The sequence below is a fragment of the Aquarana catesbeiana genome, linkage group LG05 (genome assembly GCF_042186555.1).
Source record: "Aquarana catesbeiana isolate 2022-GZ linkage group LG05, ASM4218655v1, whole genome shotgun sequence".
NCBI classification, from domain to species: Eukaryota; Metazoa; Chordata; class Amphibia; order Anura; family Ranidae; genus Aquarana; species Aquarana catesbeiana.
In genome coordinates this window covers 635,534,075-635,561,833 of record NC_133328.1, presented here as the reverse complement: position 1 = coordinate 635,561,833, position 27,759 = coordinate 635,534,075, and the positions used below count along the sequence as shown (strand labels likewise).

The 27,759-nt window shown below is 44.4% G+C and overlaps 1 protein-coding gene across 18 annotated transcripts in view; it reads right to left on the bottom strand.

The window, feature by feature from the left end:
* SCRIB (scribble planar cell polarity protein) overlaps positions 1-27,759 on the bottom strand; it is a 278,513-nt gene that overhangs the window by 20,769 nt on the left and 229,985 nt on the right. For 16 of the 18 annotated variants that reach the window (XM_073632382.1, XM_073632388.1, XM_073632384.1 and 13 more), the window contains 8 exons: positions 26,196-26,243; positions 20,140-20,284; positions 19,767-19,938; positions 18,264-18,341; positions 15,690-15,875; positions 10,838-10,936; positions 2,800-2,939; positions 2,678-2,715 (listed from right to left, as the gene is read on the bottom strand). In XM_073632382.1, coding sequence (XP_073488483.1) covers positions 2,678-2,715; positions 2,800-2,939; positions 10,838-10,936; positions 15,690-15,875; positions 18,264-18,341; positions 19,767-19,938; positions 20,140-20,284; positions 26,196-26,243 — 906 coding nt within the window. The remainder of the gene's footprint in view (positions 1-2,677; positions 2,716-2,799; positions 2,940-10,837; positions 10,937-15,689; positions 15,876-18,263; positions 18,342-19,766; positions 19,939-20,139; positions 20,285-26,195; positions 26,244-27,759) is intronic. The other 2 variants (XM_073632389.1, XM_073632400.1) reach the window with 1 other exon arrangement.

Here is a 27,759-nt window from a genome sequence, read left to right as displayed (position 1 = left end):
GATGGTACAGATGAGATAGTGACAAGGAGGATAGAAAACAGAACAAAGCAGCAAACAGGACAGGTAATACATAGCAGGTAACAAGCCATCAGCGCGTAAACCTGTCCCCAACTGAATGATTGTTCTTTCTGGATAGGTATGACTGTGAAATCAGTCTATTGGCACTGTACAACCTCTGCAGTCACCCCTTGGATGATCAACCACAAAAGCAGACTAAACTGTACCTCATGGATTTTCCCAGCCAGCTGCTGCCCTTGCCTCGAGATGAGGCCAGCACAGGACCCAAACACATATGTCCATCTGAAATCGTGTCTCCTACTTACATAATGATCATTCTACAGAACACGAATGCCTCAGTCAACCAGTTAACTAAGTAGTTTTAGGTAGATGATTAAGAGCAATACATGTGATACTTGATAGAAAAATGTAATCGGACAAAAAAAAAAAAAAAGAAATGGCTTGATGTGCATTAGGTTATTAAAGTAGAACTGCAAAACTTTTTTTTTTTTTTCATTTTGGATAGAGTAATGGAGGGTAATAAACCCTTTCAGATTTTTTTTGACATTTGTGTCCCTTCACTTCCTGTCCTATAGCCAAAATAGGAAGTAAGAGGAATTCCCTCCAAAATGTGGGAATCCTGGGGTGCCACCAGAACTAGGGACATCATTGGAAGATTTCCTATCAATATATTGCTGTTCTGGTGTTAACCCAACATTTGTGATGTTCTTTTACTTTCACGGTTTCACTTTCGAGGATACAGACAGCAATAAAAAGTGACAGGTGTTCTAATCCCACCTCACTCTATCCGAAATTAAAAAAATAAAAAAAAAGTTTTGCATTTAGTTATCCTTAAAAAAAAAATATATATATTAAACAGAATTGAGAGACCCTGTGACCCCACAAAAGGGATTGGGGGTGGGATTGTATAGGCGATCCACAAAATATGCACAATGGGACAATGCAGGAAAGGGCTACAATCCAGCAACAGGGAACTGCACTGATGGAAACATGCAACTCATCACACCCAGAAACCAGCCAGGCAAGCTAGAAGGTACTTTTAGGCAGGAAAAAACTCCCTACTAATAAGAATGTTACAAATAACACAAATATATTCGGTATTAGCTGTGATGTCTGGGTATTTAGCTGACCGGCTGCAGTGGTTTGGGAAGTTCAGTGGTCAGCTATCCAGCCAGAGAGTCTAGAAAATCTGGGGTCCAGATCATAGACAACACTGCTTTTTGTACGGCAGCACCTCATCAAATTGTGCTGCTCAATTTTTCTTTGCAATATAAAAAAAAAAATCAAGCGAGAAGCAGATGGAATGCCAGAAGAGCAGTAAGACACAACTAGAAAAACAATTTTCTGAAAAACTGCTTCTTTGGCTTCCTTTAATTAAATAACATATAAGGATCATCACTGTTCCACTTCCCAGTATCACTATATTCAAGAAAAAAGGAGGATGACGACTCTGTGGACTTTACTGTTAAAACGAGATGACATATATAGTACATAAAATTCATATTCCAAATTACACACCTTTTGCTATTTTAGATACTCAATGTCAACGGATTTCTCATATCTAGCTTCTTCAGGACCATCCAAGGATCCAAAGGTGAGATATTGAACCTAGCTAATAGAAAACAACTCCAGTAACCATAAAAAAAAAAAATCTATAGATATGAATATTAAAAATGTATGGTTGGTTGATTGGAACGGTAGTTGACAGCTTACTTCTTTGTATTATCATTATTCCAATATTATTTTTTTTTATATCGTACCCTTAGTCCATGTAATAGTTTTAATGTAGTTTTGTTTTGGTTGTATACAGTGTTACATCTAAATTATCTTCCAAACATCCCCCGATGAGCCAAGAGCGGCGAAACATGTCGGGATAATTATTCTAATGTCATCCGTTTTTAATTTTTAGATGCATTTTTGTACATGTGCACATAAATTTTAGCTACCTCCTATTTTGTTATGTATGTAACAATAAAATCTTGCTTTATAACTATCATGGTTTGAAAATATTACTTATTTTTTGTTGGCACCTTAAAAATCCTGCTAAATATCCTCCCTTCCCTACAATTAAAAATGTATAGACTTTTATGGTTAGTGTAGTTTTCTATTAGCTAGGTTCAACGTCTCTCCTTTGGATCCTTGGATGGTCCTGAAGAAGCTAGATATGAGAAATCCGTTGACCTTGGGGATCTAAAACGGCATAAGCTGTACAATTTTAGCATATTTTGTAATTGTGCAATTATTATTTCATTGGAAATTGTGAGACAATATTGTTAACCACATAATAGTAAATCTTTTAAGATCGGATTTGAAAACAAAAATTGTAATATGAATTTTATGTACTAAATGTGCCATCTCATGTGTACCAGTAAAGCCCGCAGAGTCCTCCTTTTTTCTTTATTTTTTTAAATTAAAAATAAGAGACGACACCATGCCTAGAGTGGTTTAAAAAATGACACGAAGTCTTTATATTTTTTTTATTATAGACCAAAAAAAAAAAAAGTTAGAATAAAAATGTCACTTCTGAACTTAACCAACAGACCCCACTGTGCTGCTAATTAGGTACTACAGACATGGGACAAAAGTTAAGGAGAGTAGTCATGAACAGGATGGAAATACTCACAACACGAATACTGGAAAACCCTGCTATTGTACTCACCAGTCTACCAGGAGATGTCAGCAGACGAGGGCTGTAATCTGCAAACAGACAGAAAGTCACAACCGTGGAACAAGGACAATCTCCAAGAAGACCCTTCTGTTCCTCCAGAGATTATGGCTTACCTTCCAGAGGGGTCGGTGATGGAGTAGGAGCTGGGGACGGGGATTCTACCAGCTGGTCCAGCGTGCCCCGTTTCCGGTTCTCCTTGGAGCGAGCGATCACAACCTGAGCCTTTAGCGCATCCTGTTCCAGAGACTTCATTCTGCCGATGAGAGGCAAATAAAACATGAGGGGAGAAGTAGCAGGATGGAGCGAAAGAGATCACAGAGTCAGTGGTGGTGGATACAGGACGGGTGAGAGGAACTAGGAGAAGAAATCAAAGATGTATGAAGAGCCAAGCCCAATATTAACCGAGACTGAGGAATGGTTCCGGTATAACCCAACTAAAAAGGATTGAGAGAAAATTGAAGTCTTAGGTGGGTTAAGTATCTGGTACAATGATAACTTTGAGGATCTGTTCTTTCCATCTTGTGCTTGCAAGGTTCCCTCAACGCTAGCTTCTCTGCCCAATGACTGTGCCCCTGGGACATCAGTCTAAACATTTACCAAAATCTCAAAATATTCCATCCCCAATATTCACCAGACAACATTTTCATCTATAATCCCTGGATCTTTATTTGCCATAAAGAGGAAAAACACTAAAAACATTGTCCTAGGGCTGTAAAAACAATTGTACCCCACCACTGGTGCTCCCAGACTGTTCCTATGATTGGGGAATAGAAGATTTATTATAATCACACGACTAAAAAGCAGAATGTTTTCTGGGCCAGAGTGGTTTATGTTCAACTCTTTAGTGACTAAATATCATTAAAATAGAATGCCAGCCTAAACCCAGAGAGAGTTTAGTTCTGTTTTAACAATTTCTCTCTCCTCCCACTAATGACTGGGAGCTAATCAGAGTGGTTCCTGATCATCTGATCATTGCCAGCTATGACATAGCAACCACATGCAAGCTAAAAGGTTACTTCGTAAAGAATTAGCCTTTCAGCTGCAGATGCCTCTGAAGCCTAAGGTGGCTCTTTGCTTCTGTTTAATGTGGTAATTATAAAACACAATTCCAGTACTAAAAAAAAAAAAAAATAATTGTAAAAAATGATTTATATTTTTTGGCCATAATGAAAGCATCTATGTCCTTTAAAAAAATGTAAAAATATTTCAAGCGGGAGTAAACCTACAATCCTAAAATCCCTGTAAAAGCAATGTCATAATGTGCTAGTATGCATTGCATACTAGCACATTATGAGAACCTTACCTTAGAACGAAACCGTCCAACGCCACACTGTCACCACCAAAATCTTCCCCCGTTCTTCCTTCCGGGTTTGCCGGCCATCAGCTACATGAGTGGCCAGGGGCGCAATGACATCACTCCCGTGCATGTGTGCAGGAGCCACTGTTTACGGCATGGGTGCTGAACCTGTATGCTGGACCTTCAGAGCGCATGCATCGGCGATGTCACCAGCTTTATGCACTCTGAATATTTCCTAAACAGTGCAAGTTTAGGAGATATCAACAGATTCTACAGGTAAGCCTTATTATAGGCTTACCTGTAGGTATAAGTGGTGTAACAGAGTTTACTACCACTTTAAGCATGGAAGTTAATCACAGCTATAGGCAACTTAACAGACACATACTGAGACAGTTAAATTTGGCCTGGCCTTCTAGAATTTTGAGTAGAATTCCAACCTCAAGGTAACTAGTCTTTTAAAATGTCCACTCCCCCTCATAACACCTATGTTGACTAACCTGTATATAAAAGATATATATACTTGCCTATTTTCAGCCCGCTCAAGGTCATGTGATCGGTCTTGCAGAGGAGAAGAGTTAGCGCCGACAATTACTGGGAATTCTGAGAGTGGTGCCATCATCCATAAGCTCCCATGTCCCAGACATTGTTAATGTTCCCTCCTCTCCCCTGCAGTCGCCGCTGACTGGCACAGGGGATCATGTGACTGGACTGGAGCGGGTTGAGAACAGGTATTTACAGTATTTCACAAAAGTGAGTACACCCGTCACATTTTTGTAAATATTTTCTTCTATCTTTTCATGTGACAACACTGAAGAAATTACACTTGGCTACAATGTAAAGTAGTGAGTGTACAGCTTGTATAACAGTGTAAATTTGCTGTCCCCTCAAAATAACTCAACACACAGCCATTAATGTCTAAACTGCTGGCAACAAAAGTGAGTACACCCCTAAGTGAAAATGTCCAAATTGGGCCCAAAGTAGCAATATTTTGTGTGACCACCATTAATCTTCCAGCACTACCTTAACCCTCTTGGGCATGGAGTTCACCAGAGCTTCACAGGTTGCAACTGGAGTCCTCTTCCACTTCTCCATGACGACATCACGGAGCTGGTGGATGTTCGAGACCTTGCGCTCCTCCACCTTCCCTTTGAGGACGCCCCACAGATGCTCAATAGGGTTTAGGTCTGGAGAAATGCTTGGCCAGTCCATCACCTTTACCCTCAGCTTCTTTAGCAAAGCGGTGGTGATCTTGGAAGTGTGTTTGGGGTCGTTATGTTGGAATACTGCCCTGTAGCCCAGTCTCCGAAGAGAGGGGATCATCACGGAGCTGGTGGATGTTAGAGACATTGTGCTCCTCCACCTCCAGTTTGAGGATGTCCCACAGATGCTCAATAGGGTTTAGGTCTGGAGACATGCTTGGCCAATAGATCACGTTTACCCTCAGCTTCTTTAGCAAGGCAAGTGTGTTTGGGGTCGTTATGTTGAAATACTGCCCTGTGGCCCATTCTCTGAAGAGAGGGGATCATGCTCTGCTTCAGTATGTCACAGTACAAGTTGGCATTCATGATTCCCTCAATGATCTTTAGCTCCCAAGTCCCGGCAGCACTCATGCAGCCCCAGACCATGAAACTCCCACCACTGCTTGACACCATCTGAACCAAATACATTTATCTTGGTCTCTTCAGACCACAGGACGTGGTTCCAGTAATCCATGTCCTTAGTCTGCTTGTCTTCAGCAAACTGCAGGCTTTCTTGTGCATAATCTTTAGAAGAGGCTTCCTTCTGGGACGACAGCCATGCAGACCAATTTGATGCAGTGTGCGGCGTATGGTCTGAGCACTGACAGGCTGACCCCCCCACCCCTTCAACCTCCGCAGCAATGCTGGCAGCACTCATACGTCTATTTCCCAAAGGCAACCTCTGGATATGACGCTGAGTACATGCACTCAACTTCTTTGGTCGACTATGGCGAGGCCTGTTCTGAGTGGAACCTGTCCTGTTAAACCGCTGTATGGTCTTGGCCACCGTGCTGCAGCTCAGTTTCAGGGTCTTGGCAATCTTCTTATATCCTAGGCCATCTTTATGTAGAGCAACAATTCTTTTTTTCAGATCCTCAGAGAGTTCTTTGCCATGAGGTGCCATGTTGAACTTCCAGTGACCAGTATGAGAGAGTGAGAGTGATAACACCAAATTTACCACACCTGCTCCCCATTCACACCTGAGACCTTGTAACACTAACAAGTCACATGACAACGGGGAGGGAAAATGGCTTATTGGGCCCAATTTGGACATTTTCACTTAGAGGTGTACTCACTTTTGTTGCCAGCGGTTTAGACATTAATGGCTGTGTGTTGAGTTATTTTGAGGGGACAGCAAATGTACACTGTTATACAAGCTGTACACTTACTACTTTACATTGTAGCAAAGTGTCATTTCTTCAGTGTTGTCACATGAAAAGATAGAATAAAATATTTCCAAAAATGTGAGGGGTGTACTCACTTTTGTGAGATACTGTATATACTTTTTTCTTCTGCTTCTTCTTTTTTACACAGGCTAGTCAGCATAGGTGTTAGGGGAGGTGACATTTTTAAGACTAGTTAGGTTGAGGCTGGAATTCTATCTTACATACTAGAAGGACAAGCCAAATTTAGCTGCCTCAGTATGTGTCCGTTAACGTGCCTATAACTGTGACTAACTTCCATAGTTAAATATTTTTACATTATTTAAAGGACATAGAAGGCTTTTATTTGGCACGCTGTTATAAAAAAAAAAAAAACATTTTTGCTTAAAGTGATTGTAAAGTCTCGTTTTTTTTTTCCTACAAAAATAACATTATACTTACCTTATACTGACCATTTTTTTACAATTATTTTTTTAGCACTGGAATTGTTTTTAGAATTACTGCATTAAACAGAGGCAGACAGCCACGGAGACATCTGCAGCTGAAAGGCTTATAAAGTTTTGTAAACTAACCTTTAGCTTGCATCTGATTGCTATGTCATCGCTGTCAGTGATCACATGATCAGGAACTACTCTGATTAGATCCCAGCCATTAGTGGGAGAAGAGAGGGTGCTTAAAGCAGAACTAAACTCTCTCAATCAACATTAAGATCCCTTTTAAACTGGGGCGCTTTTTAGGCATTTTAACGCTAAAAATAGCACCTGAAAAGCGTCTCTCATGCCTCCCCAGTGTGAAAGCCTGAGGGCTTTCACACTGGGGAAGTGCGCTTGCAGGACGGGAAAAAAAGTCCTGCAAGCAGTATCCTCGGGGCAGTGCGTGAGCGATGTATACACAGCTCCCAAAAACGCCCTGTCCATTGAAATATAGGGGTAACGCTGCCGAATCGCCTGCAAAGCGATTCGGCAGTGCCGCAACACGGGCACTTTTAACCCTTTCTTCGGCCGCTAGCGGGGGTTAAAAGCGTCCCGCTATCGGCCAAAAAGTGCTGCTAGTTTTACACCGGCACCGTCCCAATGTGTGAAAGTACCCTAACTATTTTTTAAATACTTATGCTGCTAGTATGAGTAAATAGTTAGGAAGATATATTTATTGGTATAACATTTTTTGTTTTGTTTTTTACATTTCTTTAGTTGCTTCCTGGTTTCTGGCCTAGGCCAAAATGACATCATACACCCCAGGCGTCCTAGTGGGCATTTATTTTTTTTTTTTCCCATCTGCTGACTTGTCAATAAAGACACAGACTTTGAGACTCCTGATCTGTTATCCGTTACTTAGCGAGTCACTTGAAACAAGCATGCAGCTGGTGAACATTGGGATGACTTCTAGTCAGTAAGTTGCAAGGAACATACATCCACCAAGAACAACAGAACCAAGTCACAAAGAAACATTATTGGAGACGTCAGTATCCATTTCCACTTCACGAAGTTTGGGGAGAAGAAAGGACAAAAACAGAACAAGTGAGAGATCTTGCAGAGAAACGGTGGTGAAGGAACCCTCCTGCCCATCTACCCCATGCAGGGCAGGAAAACATGCATAACAACCCCCACTCACGATTTAATAATCTGGTGCAGACAACAGAGGGAGAATGTGCAGATGACAGACACATCACGGGCCCCCTTCCACAAGACCAGTAAAATCAATGCTTTGGTAAAGGGAATATTTAAGACCTTTATACAGTATTCCTCTTATTATAAGCAGGAAAAAAATATGTAGTTTTCATTTAATTGGGGAAATAATGGAGGTGGATTTTTCCCATTTACAAAATTCAGTCTACGGCTACACACTTCTTTTACCATGATAATCCTAATCTCTTTGCAATATTAATAAAAAAAATCTGTTTAGAGAGCTCAATAGTGCAAGCTGTAACTTACACACATAAAGAAATGAGTCAGAGCCATGACTATGCCCTGCTTTCCTTCTGCTCTTTTTAGAACTTGCAATCAAAGAGAGAGAGAGTGAAAATAAACAGCTTCTGCAGGCTGTGACAACATTGCCATGGATGTAACTTATGGCTGATGTGAAAGTGCAGGACTCCTCTGTGGTCATTCTGAGCATCTGATAAAATTGACATGTACCTAGCCCAGTGCTTTGCCATCTGCATCATTTTATTAAATACGGTACTTTAATATGTTTGCCAAGAGAAGTGATGCAAAAAGACAACACATCATGGTGCAATGCACTGCGAGTGCTGCAAAAATACTTCAATCACAAGTCTGCAATGACGGCAACAAAAGCACATTCTGATCAACACCTACTTTTCTCAAAGTCCTCAAATCTTAAAAAGGATATTCTAGTTATATGCAGAGTCTGCTGGGTTTCAAATCTGTTAGAGCAGTGGTTCTCAACTCCAGTCCTCAGGACCCACCAACAGGACAGATTTTAGGTATTACCTTGGGGAGTTGCAGACTAGAATACTGCAATCACTGAGCAGCAAGTGATATCACCTGTGATGTATTTCAGCTATCTTGCAAACCTGGCCTGTTGGTGGGTCCTGAGGACTGGAGTTGAGAACCACTGTGTTAGAGTGTCCTGCAGCAGGGCCTCCACATCGTGGATTCTGCTAAAAATGCACTCCCTCCCTGGAGTTTTGCATAACCTTATGTTCTGGTTTGAATTGCAGCAGGATTAGTTTCTGTCCATCAATTCACATGGATCAGTGAATGGAAAGACTACGTGGATCTGTGAATGGAAAGACTACGTGGATCTGTGAATGGAAAGACTACGTGGATCTGTGAATGGAAAGACTACGTGGATCAGTGAATGGAAAGACTACGTGGATCAGTGAATGGAAAGACTACATGGATCAGTGAATGGAAAGACTACATGGACCAGTGGATGGAAAGACTACATGGACCAGTGAATGGAAAGACTACATGGACCAGTGGATGGAAAGACTACGTGGACCAGTGAATGGAAAGACTACGTGGATCTGTGAATGGAAAGACTACGTGGATCAGTGAATGGAAAGACTACGTGGATCAGTGAATGGAAAGACTATGTGGATCAGTGAATGGAAAGACTACGTGGATCAGTGAATGGAAAGACTACATGGACCAGTGGATGGAAAGACTACATGGACCAGTGGATGGAAAGACTACATGGACCAGTGAATGGAAAGACTACATGGACCAGTGGATGGAAAGACTACATGGACCAGTGAATGGAAAGACTACATGGACCAGTGGATGGAAAGACTACATGGACCAGTGGATGGAAAGACTACATGGACCAGTGGATGGAAAGACTACATGGACCAGTGGATGGAAAGACTACATGGACCAGTGGATGGAAAGACTACATGGACCAGTGGATGGAAAGACTACATGGATCAGTGAATGGAAAGACTACACGGACCAGTGAACGTAAAGACTACAGGGATTAGTGAACGTAAAGACTACATGGATTAGTGAACGGAAAGACTACATGGATTAGTGAACGGAAAGACTACATGGATCAGTGAATGGCAAGACTACATGGATCAGAGAATGGAGAGACTACATGGATCAGTGAATGGAAAGACTACAAAAGTCCAACCTGCTGTCGGTAGATGGTGCATCATTCGTTTTCTCCAGCCCCATATAACAGACGGTAGTTGGTGGTACCCCCATAAAAATCTGGGGCTGGGTAAACAATGCAGGAGCCTGCCCAATACACTGACAATATACACTGAACATGGTTGCAAGGCCCTGCAGGCTTCAATGCAAACATTTAATAAATGAACATTTCTTATTAATATGGGGACATTAATTAAATGTTTGCAGAAGGTGGACTACAGTAAATCTTCAATGAAAGAACAGGCTCCTGGCTTTTTGATAAAGCCTGCTGGTTTAGACTGACTGTCTCCTAAACTCTACAGCACTTTGCCCATCTCCGATACCCACTGATAAGCCATTATCTACGATAACGTTAGAAGCTTGATAATGTAAATGAGATCTCCAACCATGGATCCTTCTCCCTCCTGCTCCCACAGGCCAAAGGATGTACAGATACCTGCAAGGCACGGGGCATATCCCTGAATAAATAGAAATACATTTTGTACCCAAGAGTTTCGTCCAAGGTCAAGCGTTTTTATTTTATCGTGTTTATTTGGCTATCTCAGGTGGAGACCTCCTTTAACACCAGAAACATACACCACATGTAACTATAGACAAGTCTCCCCAACTTGTACAGCGATTAAAAGCGCAGGATCACACAACGATAAGCTGACACGTGGGACCCGCAGCTCAGTCCATGCCGCAAAAGCTGCGTTACACTGTCCAAGTGACATGCAGGTGCGCCTACACACAAGCCTGACCCTCATACACAAATGTCTGCAGACGTGTCTGGTGGGAATACATGCTATTAGCTGGGTGGGGTGCAAAACAGCCAGTGTCACCGTGTGCCCAGCTCACACCTGCTGGCATCCTCGGGGGTTCTGGGCCTGTTCTGCCGCGACTGGTACAGCTTCTTTGCCAGAGACTGCTCATACTGCTTAATACTGTCCTCCAGAGTGCTGTCCACAGGAACAGGGAGAGAGAGAGAGAGAGAGAGAGAGAGAGAGAGAGAGACAGCAGCCAGAAGAGAGAGAAACGAGACAGAATGAGGAGACAGGAGACCAGGAAAACGTCTTCTACAAAGAGCAGGACAGAAAGACTGGAAAAAAAAAAGACTATAACTACAGATCCTGAGCAGGCCTTATTCATCAATGTGTCTGAGAAAATAACTGTATCATATGTTATTATCACATTCTTCTATTCAATCTGCTCTGACAGAAACAAAAGAGAAAGGCAAAATAAACAAAATTACATCTTACTACTCTCAATACTCCCATGGAAGATGATGTATAGTGGGGTAGATACTGATCTGCATCTTAAGTATTTAAAAGCTCCTAAAAAGAGCAGCTCCCCCCAAATACTTACCCGAGCTCCCTCTCGATCCAGTGATGTGCACGAAGGTAGAGCTTCTCCCGGGCATCTCATTCCACATTGGCTGAGACAGCAGCGGGAACATTTGGCTCCTGTTACCGTCAATCACAACAAGTGAGCCAATGAGGAGAGAGCGAGGGGGGGCCGGGGCTGAGTTGCAGCTCTGTGTGCCTTATGGGACGCATACAGCAGAGCTCGGGAGCGAGCACTCACCAGTGCCCCCAGAGCAAGCGGCTTGCTATTGGGGGCACTTGGCTGAAGAGGAGGAGCCAGGAGCACTAGCAGGGGACCCAGAAAGAGGAGGATTGGGACTGCTCTGTGCAAAACCATTACATAGAGAGGGTAAGTATAACATGTTTGTTATAAAAAAAAAAAAAAAAAAAAAAAAAAAAAAAATGAACCTTTATAATGTCGCTTTAATCTTGGGTAAAATGTTACATGTTCCATCCGTTTTTAGGGTGGAACATGTTCCCACTCCTGCAGCCTCTCTACGATCCCCCTTCTAATTGTCACAGTGGGCCAGGGATCTCCCTCCCCGCACCCGCTGTCACAATTTAAAAAGAATGCTCAGCCGAAACGGCTGCGTCATTCATTCACAGTTCAGTTAATAAATGAACTACAAGTACTGAAACCCTTTGCGGCTGATGGCTTTTGGTTCTCAATGAACTACAAGGACGCCGCTGAGCTCTCCAGTAGTTAATTAAATCTTCCTGTCAATCAGTACCTGCCTGCCCGAGGTACGTGCACAGCTACACAGACAGTCTGCAAGAGCCTGAGATTGCACCCACGACTGCAGCCTCTAACCTGATCCTCCTCCTAATTGTGACAGTGGTCCAGGGATCTTCTCCCCGCACCCACTGTCACAATTTAAAAAGAATGCTCTGCCCAAACGGCTGCGTCATTCATTCAAAGAGTTCTGTGAATGAACTACAAGTACTGAAACCCTTTGCGGCTGACGGCTTTTATTTCTCAATGAACTACAAGGACGCCGCTGAGCTCTCTAGTAGTTTATTGAATCTTCCTGTCAATCAGTACCTATCTGCCTGCACAAGGTACGTGCACAGCAACAGACAGTCTGCAGGAGCCAGGGATTACACCTACAACTGCAGCCTCTACCCGATTCCCCCTTCTAATTGTGACAGTGGGCCAGGGATCCTCTCCCCGCACCCGCTTTCACAATTTAAAAACGGCTGCGTCATTCATTCAAAGAGTTCTGTGAATGAATGAACTACAAGTGCCGACAGCCTTTGCAGCTGATGGTTTGTTACTCTAAATGAACTACAAGGGTGCTGCTGAGCTCTCTAGTAGTTTATTAAATCTTCCTGTCATTCAGTACCTGCCTGCCCATACGAGGTACGGGCACAGCTACACGGTCTATAGGAGCCTGAGATTGCACCCACGACTTGCTGACTGCGGGTGCAATGCTTTACAGGCTCCTAATAAAATAATAATAATAATAATAAATGCACTTTTTTTTACCTGCAAAAAAAGTCCTGGTGAAACTAATTTTACAGTTGTCCTCAGGACAAGACGTACATGGACATTTTTCAATGGAGACACCTGTTTCAGGGACAGCTAAGAAGGAATTCCCCTCATTGTAGGGCCCCTTTCACACTGGGACGGTGGGTGCGTTGGCGGTAAAGCGCCGCTATTTTTAGCAGCGCTTTACCGTCAATTTTGTGGCACTATTCAGCCGCTTGCGGGGAGCTTTTACCTCTCCGCTAGCGGCAGAGAAAGGGTTAAAACAAGCCGCGAAAGGGTTAAAACCACCCGTAAAGCATTGCTGCAGCAGCGCTTTGCCGGCGGTATAGCCGCGCTGCCTAATGATTTCAATGGGCAGGAGCGGTATACACACCGCTCCTTCACCGCTCCAAAAATGCTGCTAGCAGGACTTTTTTTAGCGTCCTGCCAGTGCATCGCTCCAGTGTGAAAGCCCTCAGGACATGAGAGAGAGGAGCGGCTCTTTCAGGGCGATTTGCAGGCGCCATTTTTAGCGCTGTAGCGCCTGCAAAGCATCCCAGTGTGAAAGGGTCTCCAACTTCCTGTTCTATTTGAGACAATGTATATAAAGAGCGCAGCGCTGGATTTAAATAAACAGTGAAGGATATACAGTGAAAAATATTTTAACAGTGAAAAATTATTTTTTTATGTGCAAATAGAACTGTGCACATTAATCACTAAAATAATGTCCATGAATTAAACAAAACCAGAATATAAATAAACGTCCATGAGACATGTGAAAAAACCACTCTGGATATCTGACTTCCACCGCTGATAAAACCCGTCACCAGAAAGATTAAAGGCTTACCGGACAGCCTTTAAAAAAGGCATGAATCAATCTCCGCTGTGGATGCTGTCCCTTCTATGGATGGATACTGCTGCGAAGCACTAGATGGTTTTTCTCAAATCAGTCAGCCATGGAGGAGAGCCGATCCCAGTGGTATAGATATCCAAAAAGAAAGAAAGAGATGCTCCGATAGTGTAGTAAATTATTGGTTCCTTTATTAAAATGCCAGAAAGGCGTTCAGCAATGCAACAATCCTTGCAAGGAATGATAAAAACAACTCCGGTGGAAAATGAAAGTTCGCGCATGCGCAGTCCGTGCGTACGTGTCTACCCTACGGCCGTTTCGTCAGAAATGACATCATCAGGGGCACAGCCGTAGGGTAGACACGTACGCACGGACTGCGCATGCGCAAACTTTCATTTTCCACCGGAGTTGTTTTTTATCATTCCTTGCAAGGATTGTTGCATTGCTGAACGCCTTTCTGGCATTTTAATAAAGGAACCAATAATTTACTACACTATCGGAGCATCTCTTTCTTTCTTTTTGGATATCTATACCACTGGGATCGGCTCTCCTCCATGGCTGACTGATTTGAGAAAAACCATCTAGTGCTTCGCAGCAGTATCCATCCATAGAAGGGACAGCATCCACAGCGGAGATTGATTCATGCCTTTTTTAAAGGCTGTCCGGTAAGCCTTTAATCTTTCTGGTGACGGGTTTTATCAGCGGTGGAAGTCAGATATCCAGAGTGGTTTTTTCACATGTCTCATGGACGTTTATTTATATTCTGGTTTTGTTTAATTCATGGACATTATTTTAGTGATTAATGTGCACAGTTCTATTTGCACATAAAAAAATAATTTTTCACTGTTAAAATATTTTTCACTGTATATCCTTCACTGTTTATTTAAATCCAGCGCTGCGCTCTTTATATACATTTTTAGTGGTGCCCCCTATCAGGGTTATAGCGTATAGCTGCAGGATACTTCTTCATAGGTTTATATTGTATATTTGTACACTTGAGCACAATATATTTTTTCATAGATTTTTATTCACAACAATTTACACAAGCGCAAATTTTTCCTTTTAGAATAATCTATTTGAGACAAGAAGTGAAGGGAAATTTCCTCAGCAAAAAAAACCCAAAAAAAACCCAAAACAAAACAAACAAAAAAAAAGACAAACAAAAACAAAAAAACAAACAAACCTGGGGTTATATCCCTTTCCTATTCTAGCCATAAATAAAAAGAAATGTTTTGGCCATACATACACTTTAACAAATGCAGCTAATAAACTGGGAAATCATTTATGTGCCCAACAAGGCAGAGCAAGAACTCCAGACACACTGATGAATAAAGCGGACTGTGTAGGAATGTGGAGGGTTGGATCTTGCACAGAACCTAGCTGCTGCTCCGGCAGGATATACCGGATGAAGAATAAATCTGGAAATGGTGCAGATAATTTCTGATCTAGAAAGATTAACAGAAGGTAATATCAAACATGCAACTGGGCAGAGAAAACAATGATAAAAAAGGCAAAAATGATTAAAAAAAAAAAAGTCCACGCAGGTCATTTCAGTGTTGGGTGGAGGCCACGAGCCGCTTATATTTTTGGGCTGTGTAGAAGTGGACCTCCGGAGCTTGGATTTTCCCATTCTGCTCCTTCCACTCCAACTGCCTAGACCAGGGGGTCTCCAAACTATGGCGCTTCCAGTTGTTCGGGAACTACAATTCCCAGCATGCCTAGTCATGTCTGGATCCCTGACCTAGACTGAAGCAGAGGAGGAACAAGAAACAAGACAGATAACAGTACTTTTAGAATGCCAAAAATATGTACGCCAAGGAAAAAAGAAATAAAAAAAATCACCCAGCACTGAAATATGAGGTGTAAAGATGGCAGTGAGGGGAGAACTACAGGAGCTGAAGCTTCATTGAAGCTCCTTGTGAAGGAGCAGAGATATGAATCTCAACAGCTATGAAAAATTTCTCCAGTCCTGTGTGAGCCCTAACCACAAAATGACATTGCATGCTCAGTCCGCCGTAGATCAGTCTCACCTGGCGGCTCTCCACATGGCGCGTTTTTCAGCCTGCAATGCTCTGCGCTCCGCAGGCGACAGCTGCATCTCCTCTTCGGTTAACTCCGGACTCTGCATCTTCAGCCGTTCCTGTAGGCGCCTCTCTGCTTTGGCAGTGCGGACCGGGGCTGCCCCATCCGTTCCAGAGGGGTAAACCGGACTCAGCCTGAGAGGAAGAGGAGGAGGGTAACAGGACAAGAAGTGAGGAGGACCGTGAATTAGGCAACAGAGTCTTTGACAGAGACTGAGGACTTGATCAGATATTGCTATTCACATAATATATATATTATATAGCAGCTTATCTGTTCTCATATGTGATATCTGCATTCGTTTTCTTTTTAAGGCTTTCTTTCTTCTGTTTTCATCTGGTGATCTGGTCAGTAAGTCTGTTTTTCAAAAGAACAACCTCTCTTGCAGATTTATCAGTTACAGGGAGGAGACAAACCAGTTTACACTGACAGGGGTGCTTACACAATGATCAGCTTTTATTGATGTAAAACCTTTATTCCAAAAAGGAAAAAAAAAATAGTTTGCTGCACTGCTTATAAAGTGTGAGCTGGAGTACAGATTCAATTTGTTAGTGTATTTCAATCTGCTAATACATCTAACACTCTTCTTCCCTTAGACCAGTGATGGTGAACCTTGGTACCCCAGATGTTTTGGAACTACATTTCCCATGATGCTCAAGTACTCTGCAGTGTAGTGGAGCATCATCACCTTGAGGCGATTCAGTTCGCATTTGCAGCGCTATACAAGTCATCATGGGAAATGTAGTTCCAAAACATTTGGGTGCCAAGGTTCACCATCACCGCCCTAGACTGACAATGCTGCTGTCCAAAGGTGCCCCCCTGTGCTCCTTCAGCCAGAGTGGGGGCGCCAGGGATGCTGATAAGGCAGTACAGCCAGCCCTCCTGTACTGGGCCCGGGCTCAATCAGTTCAAAAGTGGGGCCCGGGCACCTGCTGAGCAGGAGGGCTGGCTGTAGTCTTATTGCAGACCCAGATCCTTTTCTGCCCCCCCCCCCTGCAGTGCTGCCAACTTCTCCTTCTCTCCCTTCCTCCGGCAACACTGCAAGGAGATTGGTTTCGGCACATGCAACCTTTCCATCTGCTGTCCAGACCCCCCCCCCCCCCCGTGCTCCTTTCCCAAGCAGCGCTGCTGCATTCCCTCCTCTCCTGCAGGCAGCTGCACTAAGCACAGAGGGGGGTGTCATTTACTGACCCCTTCCATTCCTGAATGAACACAGTGAGCGATCTGAATCAATCACTCCTGTGTCCATTCACCACTGAAGCATATTTTTATGTGTTCACTATGCTCCAGTTTGTGAATGAGCAGGAAGCTTTAGAGCGCTTCCTATTCATTCATCTGTGCAGCTGAGGCTGTAGAGAAAGTGACTGATCTATTTTCCTGTCAGTTTCGGGAGAAGGGCCCTGTTAGGTAGCCTGTATGAGGCCGTGTGATTTATAACAGCAGCCCTGGGGGGAGGGGGGGGGGGAGCTCTCTAATACAGGATGTGTGTTACTGGACAGATCACCAAATGTAAACAAAGGGGGAAAAAGCCTTAAAAAAAATAAAAAATCAATGCAGCCACCACATCCAATGATTGGTAAGCTGCAAAATATGACATATTTGGTTTAATACCGCATTAAAGTATAAGTTCACCTTTACAGAAAATCTGTAAAAGAACTTACACTGGACACCCAACCCCCCCCCCCCCCCCCCCCCGGTCTCGCTGTACCCGAGGCCGGTGATCACCCGCTAGGAGACATCGAGTCGCCGCTTCACCGGTCCGGGGATTTGAAATCCCTGCCACTTAATCTCCTAAATGTGCCTTGTAAAAGTACATATAGGAGGCATGCTGATTGGTCGGCGTCGACCAATCAGAACCCGCCTAGCCCGTCCTGTCAGCCCGGGTGGGGGGGGGGGGTGTAGAGAGGAGAGGAAGCCGCCGGGATTTCATATCTCTGGACTAGGGATGAGCTCCGGCGTGTTCGCATGGCGCATGTGCCGAGCCCGCCAGGAAGTCGGCACGGCGCAGCGCTAATCACAAGCAGTGAGACATTTCCCGATGTGCGGCTGCAGAGATCGGGAAATGTCTCCCTGCCTGTGATTAGCGCTGCGCCGTGCCGACTTCCTGGCGGGCTCGGCACGTGCGCCATGCGAACACGCCGGAGCTCATCCTTACTCTGGACTGGTAAAACGGCGACCCGATGTCTCCTAGAGGTGGGGGGTCCAGTGTAAGTTCACCTTATAGATTTTCTGTAAAGGTGAACTTACACTTTAAGGCCAAATTGCTTCTTCATAACAGGAAACTGGAAGTTTAAACAGCTCACAATTGAAGGGGGAAATGGCAAAACATAAAATACACTGAAGGACACGCAAAGGAAAACAGTTCTACAATGAGAAAAAAAAATCCCCTCCCTTGTGTATGTCTTTGTTCTGTTGTATTTACGGTCTACAGATGAGGCACGACAATGACCACCAGGCTCCACTCAAAGGTTTATTAACGAGGGAAGAAACTATTAAAAGAAGAGCAATACACGCCCATATCTTACCCTGACATGGAGTTTGGTCTTTGCTCCATCCTGAAAGCATCCTCAAGAGAATTCCTCTGAGATTCAGATGGTGACAACCTGGACAACAAATACATTAAAAGTCACAATATCTGAAAGCACATACACACTCCATGCTGCTAATAAGGTACAAAGGGGGGAGACAAACACAAAACTCTTCACTGCAGCACAGAATGTAGACACTGCTGGGGTGCTGGAGGCAGATATGGTTTTAGAAGAGTTGATCTCATTGGCTATGGATGGTCACATGCAACAATTCCAATTGCTTTTCTAAGGCATTATGTAAAATCAAATGGGCCGATTATGGCCCCTTTCACACGGGCACTTCACTAAGTGGAATCCTCTTGCTCAGTGGGGGGGGATCTCTCCGCTGATCGGGTGGATGATAGGTCCGTGTTCGCTATGCAGAGCAGACAGTCCGCTCTCCTTGCAATCCAATCCTCTGGATAGATGGAGAATAAGACGACCATCCGTCTGTTTTTTTGGATTGGATCGGATGGCAGCGGACATGTATTCGTTGACATCTGTTGCTCTATAAAAAGAGAGACTGGAGGATCCGATCAGGTCCGCGTGAAACACTAACAGGCGGACCTGATCGGACAGCTTGTGTGAAAATGGCCTTAACCCCCTCCCACCCGGCCACTGCACATATACGGCCGGGTGGGCGCTTCCTCCTCCTGAGTGAAGTTCAGGAACGCCCCTCAGGAGGGGGATCGCGCGCGTTCCCGATGCGCTCGTGTCACCTGGACACAGCGCATCATCTCCGATCGGCAGGAGGGCTCTGTGATTGGCCCTCCTGATCACGACGGTTGTGTCCAATCACAGCCGTCATGTGAAATAAATAGCTGGTTGCTAGGCGATCAGCTCTCCTTTCCTCACACGGATGTTGTCAGTGAGAAGAGGAGAGCGGATCGCTGAAGCCAGCCGGGGGTATAAAACGCCCCACTAGTGGCCGAAAACCTCTGCAAAAACTACGGTAAAGCAGCGGCACTTTACCGCCGACGCCCCAGTGTGAAGCAGCCTAAAGGCAGGCGTCCCCATACTTTTGGCAATATAGCGTATGCCGAGTCTGTAATAAAATAAATATAAAAGGAGGTGTCCTGCACTGCAGCAAGGGAGAACTCAGGCAGATTTGGGCTTTGAGTGTAGCAGATGTAGTGCTCGTTACAGGAAGTTCAGATCTCACTGGATTTCTGCCAACTCAACCTGTATTTTTCTGTACTCGTAGGGTTTTTAAAGAGATAAAATATGGGGCAATGTGCACGTATTGCATAGATGTACTGTGTATGTTTTTTCTGTTTTGCCAATAATGTACACCAAAGTGCTTATTTGCAGTTTAGTGTACATTAATGGCAAAACAGAAAAAACATCAGCAGTATTGATATCATACTCCAGCATCACTGGGAACCCTTATAGTGATTTTGTCAGGTCTCCCTTATCGGTAAGCTAAAAATCACAAAAAGTTTCACGGTATCCATCTCTCACCCGGTCAGCGAGGACAGGCTTCCTCCATCTAGACGCTCAATCTTGTACTCCACCCCTTCGATGAAGACGCTGGTGGGGGTGCTGGGCGCGGGGGGCCGGGGACTGGAGTTTCCCGAGATGCCCCCCTCCTCCTCCCGCAGGAGCTGCTCTCGCTTCATCTGGATCTTCCGGGCTGAGAGAGGAGACAGAAAGCGAGGAAGGTGAAGGATAAAAACGTAGTCAATCAGGATTAATATAGCAGAAAAAAAAAAACATTTATAGCTTATGAAAGGATACAAAGAGAAGAACCACATTGCAAATCAATGTTTGTTTGCTGATTATTTCTTTTTTTACACCATCCAGTTTCAGAGAAAAAAGATCACGCCCTCCTCACCTTCCTCTTCCTTCATTTTCCTCAGGTCATCCTCCCCAACCAGCGACACCCGTTTGGGAATACGGTTCTCCTGCTGCTGCTTCATGTCCATTTCAAAGTATTTCTGTCTCTCCCGGAACGATCGTTGCTCTGGACTGTCCAAACCCTGAAACAGAATTATTTCAAAATGCTGACTAGCTGAAGTCTTCTCATGATGCATATCGCAAGAGAACAGCTACACCAAATCTCACAGTGCAATGTGCACACACTACACAACCCTAAAGTGAACCGCTGTGCTAATGAATGTAAAAAAAAAAAAAAGCTGGCAGGACGCATTCACTGTTATGTTCTGTGACAGGACCACACAAAAACATTTGTGAAAGTCGCTGCATAAGTGCTCTCAACCACCGATGGCAACTACCTTGTTACAAGCTTCAGGGACTTAGCCGGGGGGGGGGGGGTGGCTGCAATTGGCAATGTTGGGCAGGGCCGGTGATACCACTAGGAAAACTAGGCGACCGCCTAGTGCTGCTGCCTAGGGTGCCTGGCCGCTGGTTTCATTACTCTCCGTCTCTGCGCTATGTAAGTTTTGGTGCTGTAATATAGTAAATACCTCTGTAATAAATGTTATAACCTCTAGTGGGCACTGCTGGGATAAAGCGTGCATATCTAGGGGGATGCCTCTGCTGCATGTTACTCAGGCAGCCGCTCTGTAGTGTCATTATAGAGGCGCAGCACTGGAGGACATGTCCTGATGGAATGGAAGCAAACAACCCCAGCGTGCCTCTATGATCAGTGCTCTCTACTGCAGCCACATGCTTCCTCTAGCGCCAGCTACTGTCACACTGATGCTCGGGCAAAGGGGGCTGGATTCAGGGGCGGAGCCAAGGGGGGGGGGGGGGGGCGGCAAAATTAGGTTTTCGCCTGGGGTATCAAAAATCCTTGCACCAGCCCTGGCCCTGATGGTGTGATAGAGAAGGTTTGAATTATCTTTTTTAAATTAAAAGCAGAACAGCCAAAGCTCATTTAGCTGTACTTCTTCTGTGGATCACAGGAGTGCAGTTGGTTCTGAAGTCCGCTCTCTGTTGACTTCAGAGTCGGTCCAGGCTCACGACCACGGAGTGAGGATCCGCCTAGATCCCTGGACCAACACCCGGCTCAGCCTCTCAGCAGGCCAATGAGAGCCTGAGCTGGCCGCTCCCCACCCTACCACAGCTCAGCGCTCCAGTGAGCAAGGAGGGGGCAGAGCAGGGAGCGGTGACTTGAGCTGTTAGAACCGAGCGATCGGCGATGTTCGATCGCTCGGTTTTTGGTGTAGCGGCGCTGGGGGACATATGCAGCATCAGACCGATGCTGAATCCATCTAGGTAAGTATAAATCTGCAAGAACCCCGATTACCATACTTGGCTTTTAAGTTGTTTTTACTGAATACCGTATATACTCGAGTATAAGCCGACCTGAATATAAGCCGAGGCACCTAATTTTACCACAAAAAACTGGGAAAACGTATTGACTCGAGTATAAGCCTAGGGGGAGAAATGCGCAGCTACTGTAAGTGGAAAAGAGGGTCAACAATGCCCATTTGCATGCCTCACTGTGCCCATTTGCAGCCTCACTGTGCCCATTTGCATGCCTCACTGTGCCCATTTGCATGCCTCACTGTGCCCATTTGCAGCCATAGGTCCCCCAATCTTCAAACTCGGTAGTTAAGGGTTCCTAGATGCCCCCTAGCTGCATCCAAAATTTTGGGTTTCTGGACTCAAAGGGTCCCGAAATGACATTGCTGCAGATGGACACTGTTGATCGACTTTGGTCCCCGTATCTTGGGGCCTCTTGGTTCAGAAAATATCAAGCACTTTTCTGCAGCAGAGAATGACATTTTCCGAACCGACTTTGGGGCCCCATATCTCTGGGCCACTTGGTGCTAGGAACCTTGGACATGTTGTAGTGCTAGTTCCCATGGGTTTGCACACCAAATTTTGTGTTCCTAGCACCAAGTGGCCCAGAGATACGGGGCCCCAAAATCAGTTTGAAAAATATGTCATTCTCTGCTGCAGAAAAGTGCTCAACTCGAGTATAAGCCGAGGGGGGCATTTTCAGCACAAAAAAATGTGCTGAAAAACTCGGTTTATACTCGAGTATATACGGTAGTCGCTTTTTTTTTGTTAAAGATGAAACAAAACTTTTCCTTAACCATCTCACCACACAGACATTGCATGCGATTCGCACCGCATTGCCATTGTATGGCTGAACTCACATTGGATTTACATGAAAAAAGGTGCAGGAACCTTTTTTTCCCCCCTGCACTGGAATCGGATCGTATGGGTGTTCACACTCATGTGATCAGATTCCTGTCGGAATTCACAGTTCTCACTGCGATATGTGAACAGATATGGGGGGTGTCATTAACTTTACCCGCAGCGGTTCGCAGAGAGCAGTGTGAACTGCCCGCGAGGGAGATGCGATGCGGGAACCGTCACAGGAATCGCACTGATTCCCGCATCGCAAACAGTGTGAACCCGGGCTTACCCCAATCCAAATAATAGGACATTTAGGTTGTCTTGTGCTCTCATTCAAACTTTTTGGTGACAACTGTGTGACTGATGTGTAATGTTTCACTTCCATGGGGGGGACAAAACAGCTGTACCCCTATTCACAGCTTAAAAACAGTAAAAAAAAAACACATTTGAGCACTATCATAGGAAAGAGCAAAGTTACGGTAGCAAGGGGCAAAAGGGGCCCAACTCTGACCGGGCACCTAGTATGTTGTTCAAGAACAAGAGGTTATTTTAGATGATGCAAGGTCTAACTTTAAAAATGTGTGGTGAAGCATTAATCACTAAAATTGTGAAATAAAACCATACAAAGTATTATTATTGTTCTTATACAGGATTTATATAGCGCCAGCAGTTTGCGCAGCGTTTTACAACGTTAGAGCAAACAGTACAGTTACAATACAGGTGGAATTAGAGGGCCCTGCTCGTTAGAGTTTACAATATAAAAGAATTAGGAAGTATTAAAAGTATTGTTGTCACCACCAACAAACGGCAGCTTTCTGCTCAGGGCTCTGGTTGCTAGGATGCAGGCATCTGCTGGCCCCCTAGCAACCAATGACATATCCCCAGCCCCTATCAGCTGAACGTAAACAGTGAGGTTGGGGATACTGATTGACGTCATTAATCAAATATAACCATCATATTTGGTCAATGACGTAAGCAAACATCCCTGGGCCATTTGCTTATATTCAGCTGTCGGCCTATGAATCCCTCGACTGGCAGTGAAAGGGACCGGGATGTGTCGCTGGTTTTTAGGACATCCTACCAACCACTATCCTGCTGTGAATGACAGCATTAAAGCTTTGCTGTCATACAAGCAAAAGGAGCATTGGGAGAGGATTGTCATGGGGCAATTTTTTGTTGGGGAAATTGAAGGCTATTTTTTGGACACTGTAACAGATTATTTAAAGCGGAGTTCTGCCGAAAATTTTGTTTTTAAAAGTCAGCAGCTACAAATACTGCAGCTGCTGACTTTTAAAATATGAACACTTACCTGTCCAGGGCGCCCGCGATGTCCTCACCCGAAGCCGATCCGTCCCTCGCCGCCATCTTCGGTAAGGGAATCAGGAAGTGAAGCCTTGCTGGGGGGGATGGAGGAGGGGCCGGACATGATGTAGATCACCACGGAGCCTGCGGTGATCTATGCCCGGAAGTGGGGGCAAATATCTGGATTATACAGCATATGCTCCCCCCTGAAAGGTGCGCCAAATGTGACACCGGAGAGGGGGGAATGGAATCAGATCAGCGTAAGTTCCATATTTGGGTGGAACTCCGCTTTAAGGAACTTTATGTATGCCGTGTGTGTTTATTTACGATTTAACTTTTTTGTGAATAAGGGCGAGCATATGCCATTTTTTTTTTTTTTGAGTGGTCCCCATTACAAGCCATGAAAGGAATCCCAAGCCACTTTGTATACAAAAAGGAACTAAGCAGTTGGGAATCTTTTTACTTTTGCTTTAGTACATCGGCACAGGTGTGCCACTTCACAGGCAGGTTTAAGGCACCCACCAAGCATGTTTATCTGAAGGAATTGTGCATTTTTTATGTTTTCCTTATTAAAATAACTGCTTCCCGCCAAACGCTATAATAATAAAAAAAAAAAAAAAAAAAGAAAACATTCGAAGCATGTTTACCCTGGCAGTGCACAGCTCCCCACATGCTCTTTGCAGTCCCTATTCTATGAGCCTTAAAAATGGGCAAAATTGATTTGCAGGATTCATCCCCCATAGACTTCAATGGGGTTCAGCTAAAATTCACAATTTAACTTTTTTTTAAATCGTTTGGTGAATATCCCTCGAACAGCACCCAGACACATTCAGCTCATCACTAGGGTTGACTTGGCAGAAATCCCATGAGCTCCTAACTTCCGACAACTATGCTTCTGCTTTGCTCAAACCCCAAAAAAGGTGGTGTCAGCCATTTCCAGTTCCCCCGCTGAACTATGTTACACCTCCCCACTCCCTGTCTCACAAAGAGAAATTGATGTTTTTTTTACTCTTGTTTTTAAAAGTGAAAAAGAATGGGGGGAAATATGCATGCATTTCTGAGATGTACTTTTTTTTTCTTGTTAACTACTTCAATACCGGGCACTATCACCCCCTTCCTGCCCAGGCCATTTTTCAGCTTTCAGCTCCGTCACACTTTGAATAACAATTGAGCAGTCATGCTACACTGTACCTATATGACATTTTAATCATTTTCTTCACACAAATAGAGCTTTCTTTTGGTGGTATTTAATCACTACTGTTTTTTTTGTTTTTTTTACAAAAAAAAAAAAAAGGAAAAAAAGACTGGGGAAAAAAAAAAAAGTTTCTTAGTTTCTTTTTGTAAATAAATGATTAATTTTTCTCCTTTACTGATGTGCGCTGATGAGGCTGCACTGATGGACACCAATAGGCGGCACTGATTGGCATCACTGATGGACTCGGGTTGGTGTCACTGATGGGGCTTTACTGTAATCAGAGCACTGATTACCTGTCCTGATCCCCCCTGTGAGGAGATGCCTCTGATCGGCACTTCTCGCCACACACTGTCAGTGTGAGGCCGGGGAGAGTCGATAAGCGGCACCTACGCATTTACATGTGACCAGCTGTGATTGGACACAGACGATCACATGGTTAAGGAGCCGCGTCATCGGCTCTTTACAGAGATCGGGGTCGCGCCGCGTCCTAGGAACACGGTGCGGCCGCGATCGCCACACTGCGCACCCTCCTTGGGCGCCCGAGACCAACCGTTCTGGGACACCATCATATGGTGAAAGCCGCACCGCTCCTTCGAGAGCCGCACCGCTCCTTCGTCATCTGATGGTGGGCAGGCAGTAGTTAAAGTCAGCATTTTTGCTGGAAAATTACTTAGAACACCCAAACATCATATATTTCCTGAAAGCTGAGGCCCTGGAGAATATAATGGTGCCTGTTACAATTTTTTTTAAGTTAGATGATATTTACGCAGGACGCGGGTACTCTTCTTTGAAAATATCTATTAGACCCCCCTATTGTCTCCTCTGTCCTCCAAAGCAGCTAATTGAGCGCAGATTGTGTTTGATTAGCAACTTCCCTGGCTAGAAAGGCCAGAGAATAACAGCTCTGAAACTGGAAGTGACAAAAACCATCTTCGCTTCCGGGTTCATTATTTAAAGGAGATTGGGGAATAGATGGTCTTCCATCTCCTCTGCGTGAAGCGATCCTGGTTGTCCCAGGTTCCCCAGAAGAACGGAAGAGCCAGGGCACCACCCCAGGGGGTGGCATGAAGGAGTGGCCCTTCTCAGCACCATAAAAGTGATCAGACATCTGTAGAGTCATCCAGATCACTTTTACTAACGGCCGATCGTTAGCAGTAAAAAAAAGAAAGAGACATCAAGCCTGGTATAACCACTTGCTGACAGGATGTATATCTATATACGGTGGTCAGCAAGTGGTTAGGGGGACTTGCAGACAAAACAGAGTATAAAGACAAACACAGACATATGTATTTTAAAAACACACACATGGGCAGGGGAAATGAAAGGCAGGTAACACTCACCTCAGGGGTTACACATGGTCGATCAGGTGTCCGGGGGGTCGTCGGCTCCTAAAAAAAAAAAAAAAAAAAAAATCATACAAACAGTAATGACAAATTGCCAAGTGTAAAACCCAGAACACAAGTCACGCTTGGTTCGCACCTACGCACTACAGTCCATTTAACATGGTTTCCTATGGATCTAGTTCACATCTGTGTTTTGAGCCGGTGCGTTTTTTTGGAAAGGGTCAGGGACTTTATTTTTCCCACAGCAGATTGCGTTTTGTTTGCAACAGACTTCTACGGACCCTCACCAAAAATGCAAGGGTTGTTTTTGATGCATTTTTTTTTATTCTTGCTAATAGGAAAATATGACAATTCTGTTAATAGAGTGCGACTCGGATGCAACTTTACACTCTCTGGCACCCAAGTAGCATCAAAATTGTATCAAATAGAGTAGAAACCTTTATGTGTCCAAAGTTATATGTCAGGGTTAAGGTTAAGGGCTAGCTGTAATTGTTAGGGTTGGAATACTGACCCTAGCAATTAACACAAACAATTACCGCTAACCCTAACTCTAATCCCTGACCCTGTGCGTTTTTGAACACACGTTTTTGACCCATTTGAGATGTGCTTTGAAGGTTTTTTTTTTGGGCTAATAGGAAAGTATGAAAGTTGTGTTCATGGAGTGCGACTTTAATGTGACTTTACACTCTCTGACAAACAAGTAGCATCAAAGTCACTTCAAACTAGTGCAGGAACCTTTATGTTTCGGGTTAAAAGTTAGGGTGAAGGAGAATAGGGTTAAAGTGGGAGTAAACTCCCATGCATGACTTTTACCTATAAGTAAGCCTATAGTAAGGCTTACCTGTAGGTACAGTAAATATCTCCTAAACATGCGCCTTTTAGGAGATATTTACTTTTGATGCAGCCAGTGACTTCACCGGTGCATGCGCTCTGAAGGAACGGCATACCGCGCCATTCCTTCAGCATCCAGTGCTGTGAACGAAGGCTAGCGTGCACATGCGTGGGAGTGACGTCATCGCGGCTCCAGCTAGTCACACAGACGGAGTCCGCGAACCCGGAAGGAAGACCTGGTGAAGAAAGAAGTGCCTATAGCGGTGACAGAGCGCCGCTGGAGGGCTTCATTTGAAGGAAAATTTCACATAACGTGCTAGTATGTAAAGCAGGGTACTCAAACTGGCGTCCCTCCAGCTGTTATGAAACTACAAGTCCCATCATGCCTCTACTTGTGGGAGTCTTGCTTGTAACAGTCTGCCTTGCAATGCCTCCTGGGACTTGTAGTTTTGCAACAGCTGGAGGGCCGCCAGTTCGAGACCCCTGATGTAAAGCATACTAGAACATTATGGCTTTACCTTTCAGGATTAAAAAATAAATAAATAAAACCCCAGCAATTTACTACAGGGATAAAGGGATTGTAAAGGCAGAAGGTTTTTTTTTTTTATCTTAATGCATTCTATGCATTAAGATAAAAAGCCTTCTGTGTGCAGCAGCCACCCCCTCAGCCCACCTAACACTTACCTGAGATCCCTCTCTGTCCAGTGATGTCCAACGGATGTCTCTGCTG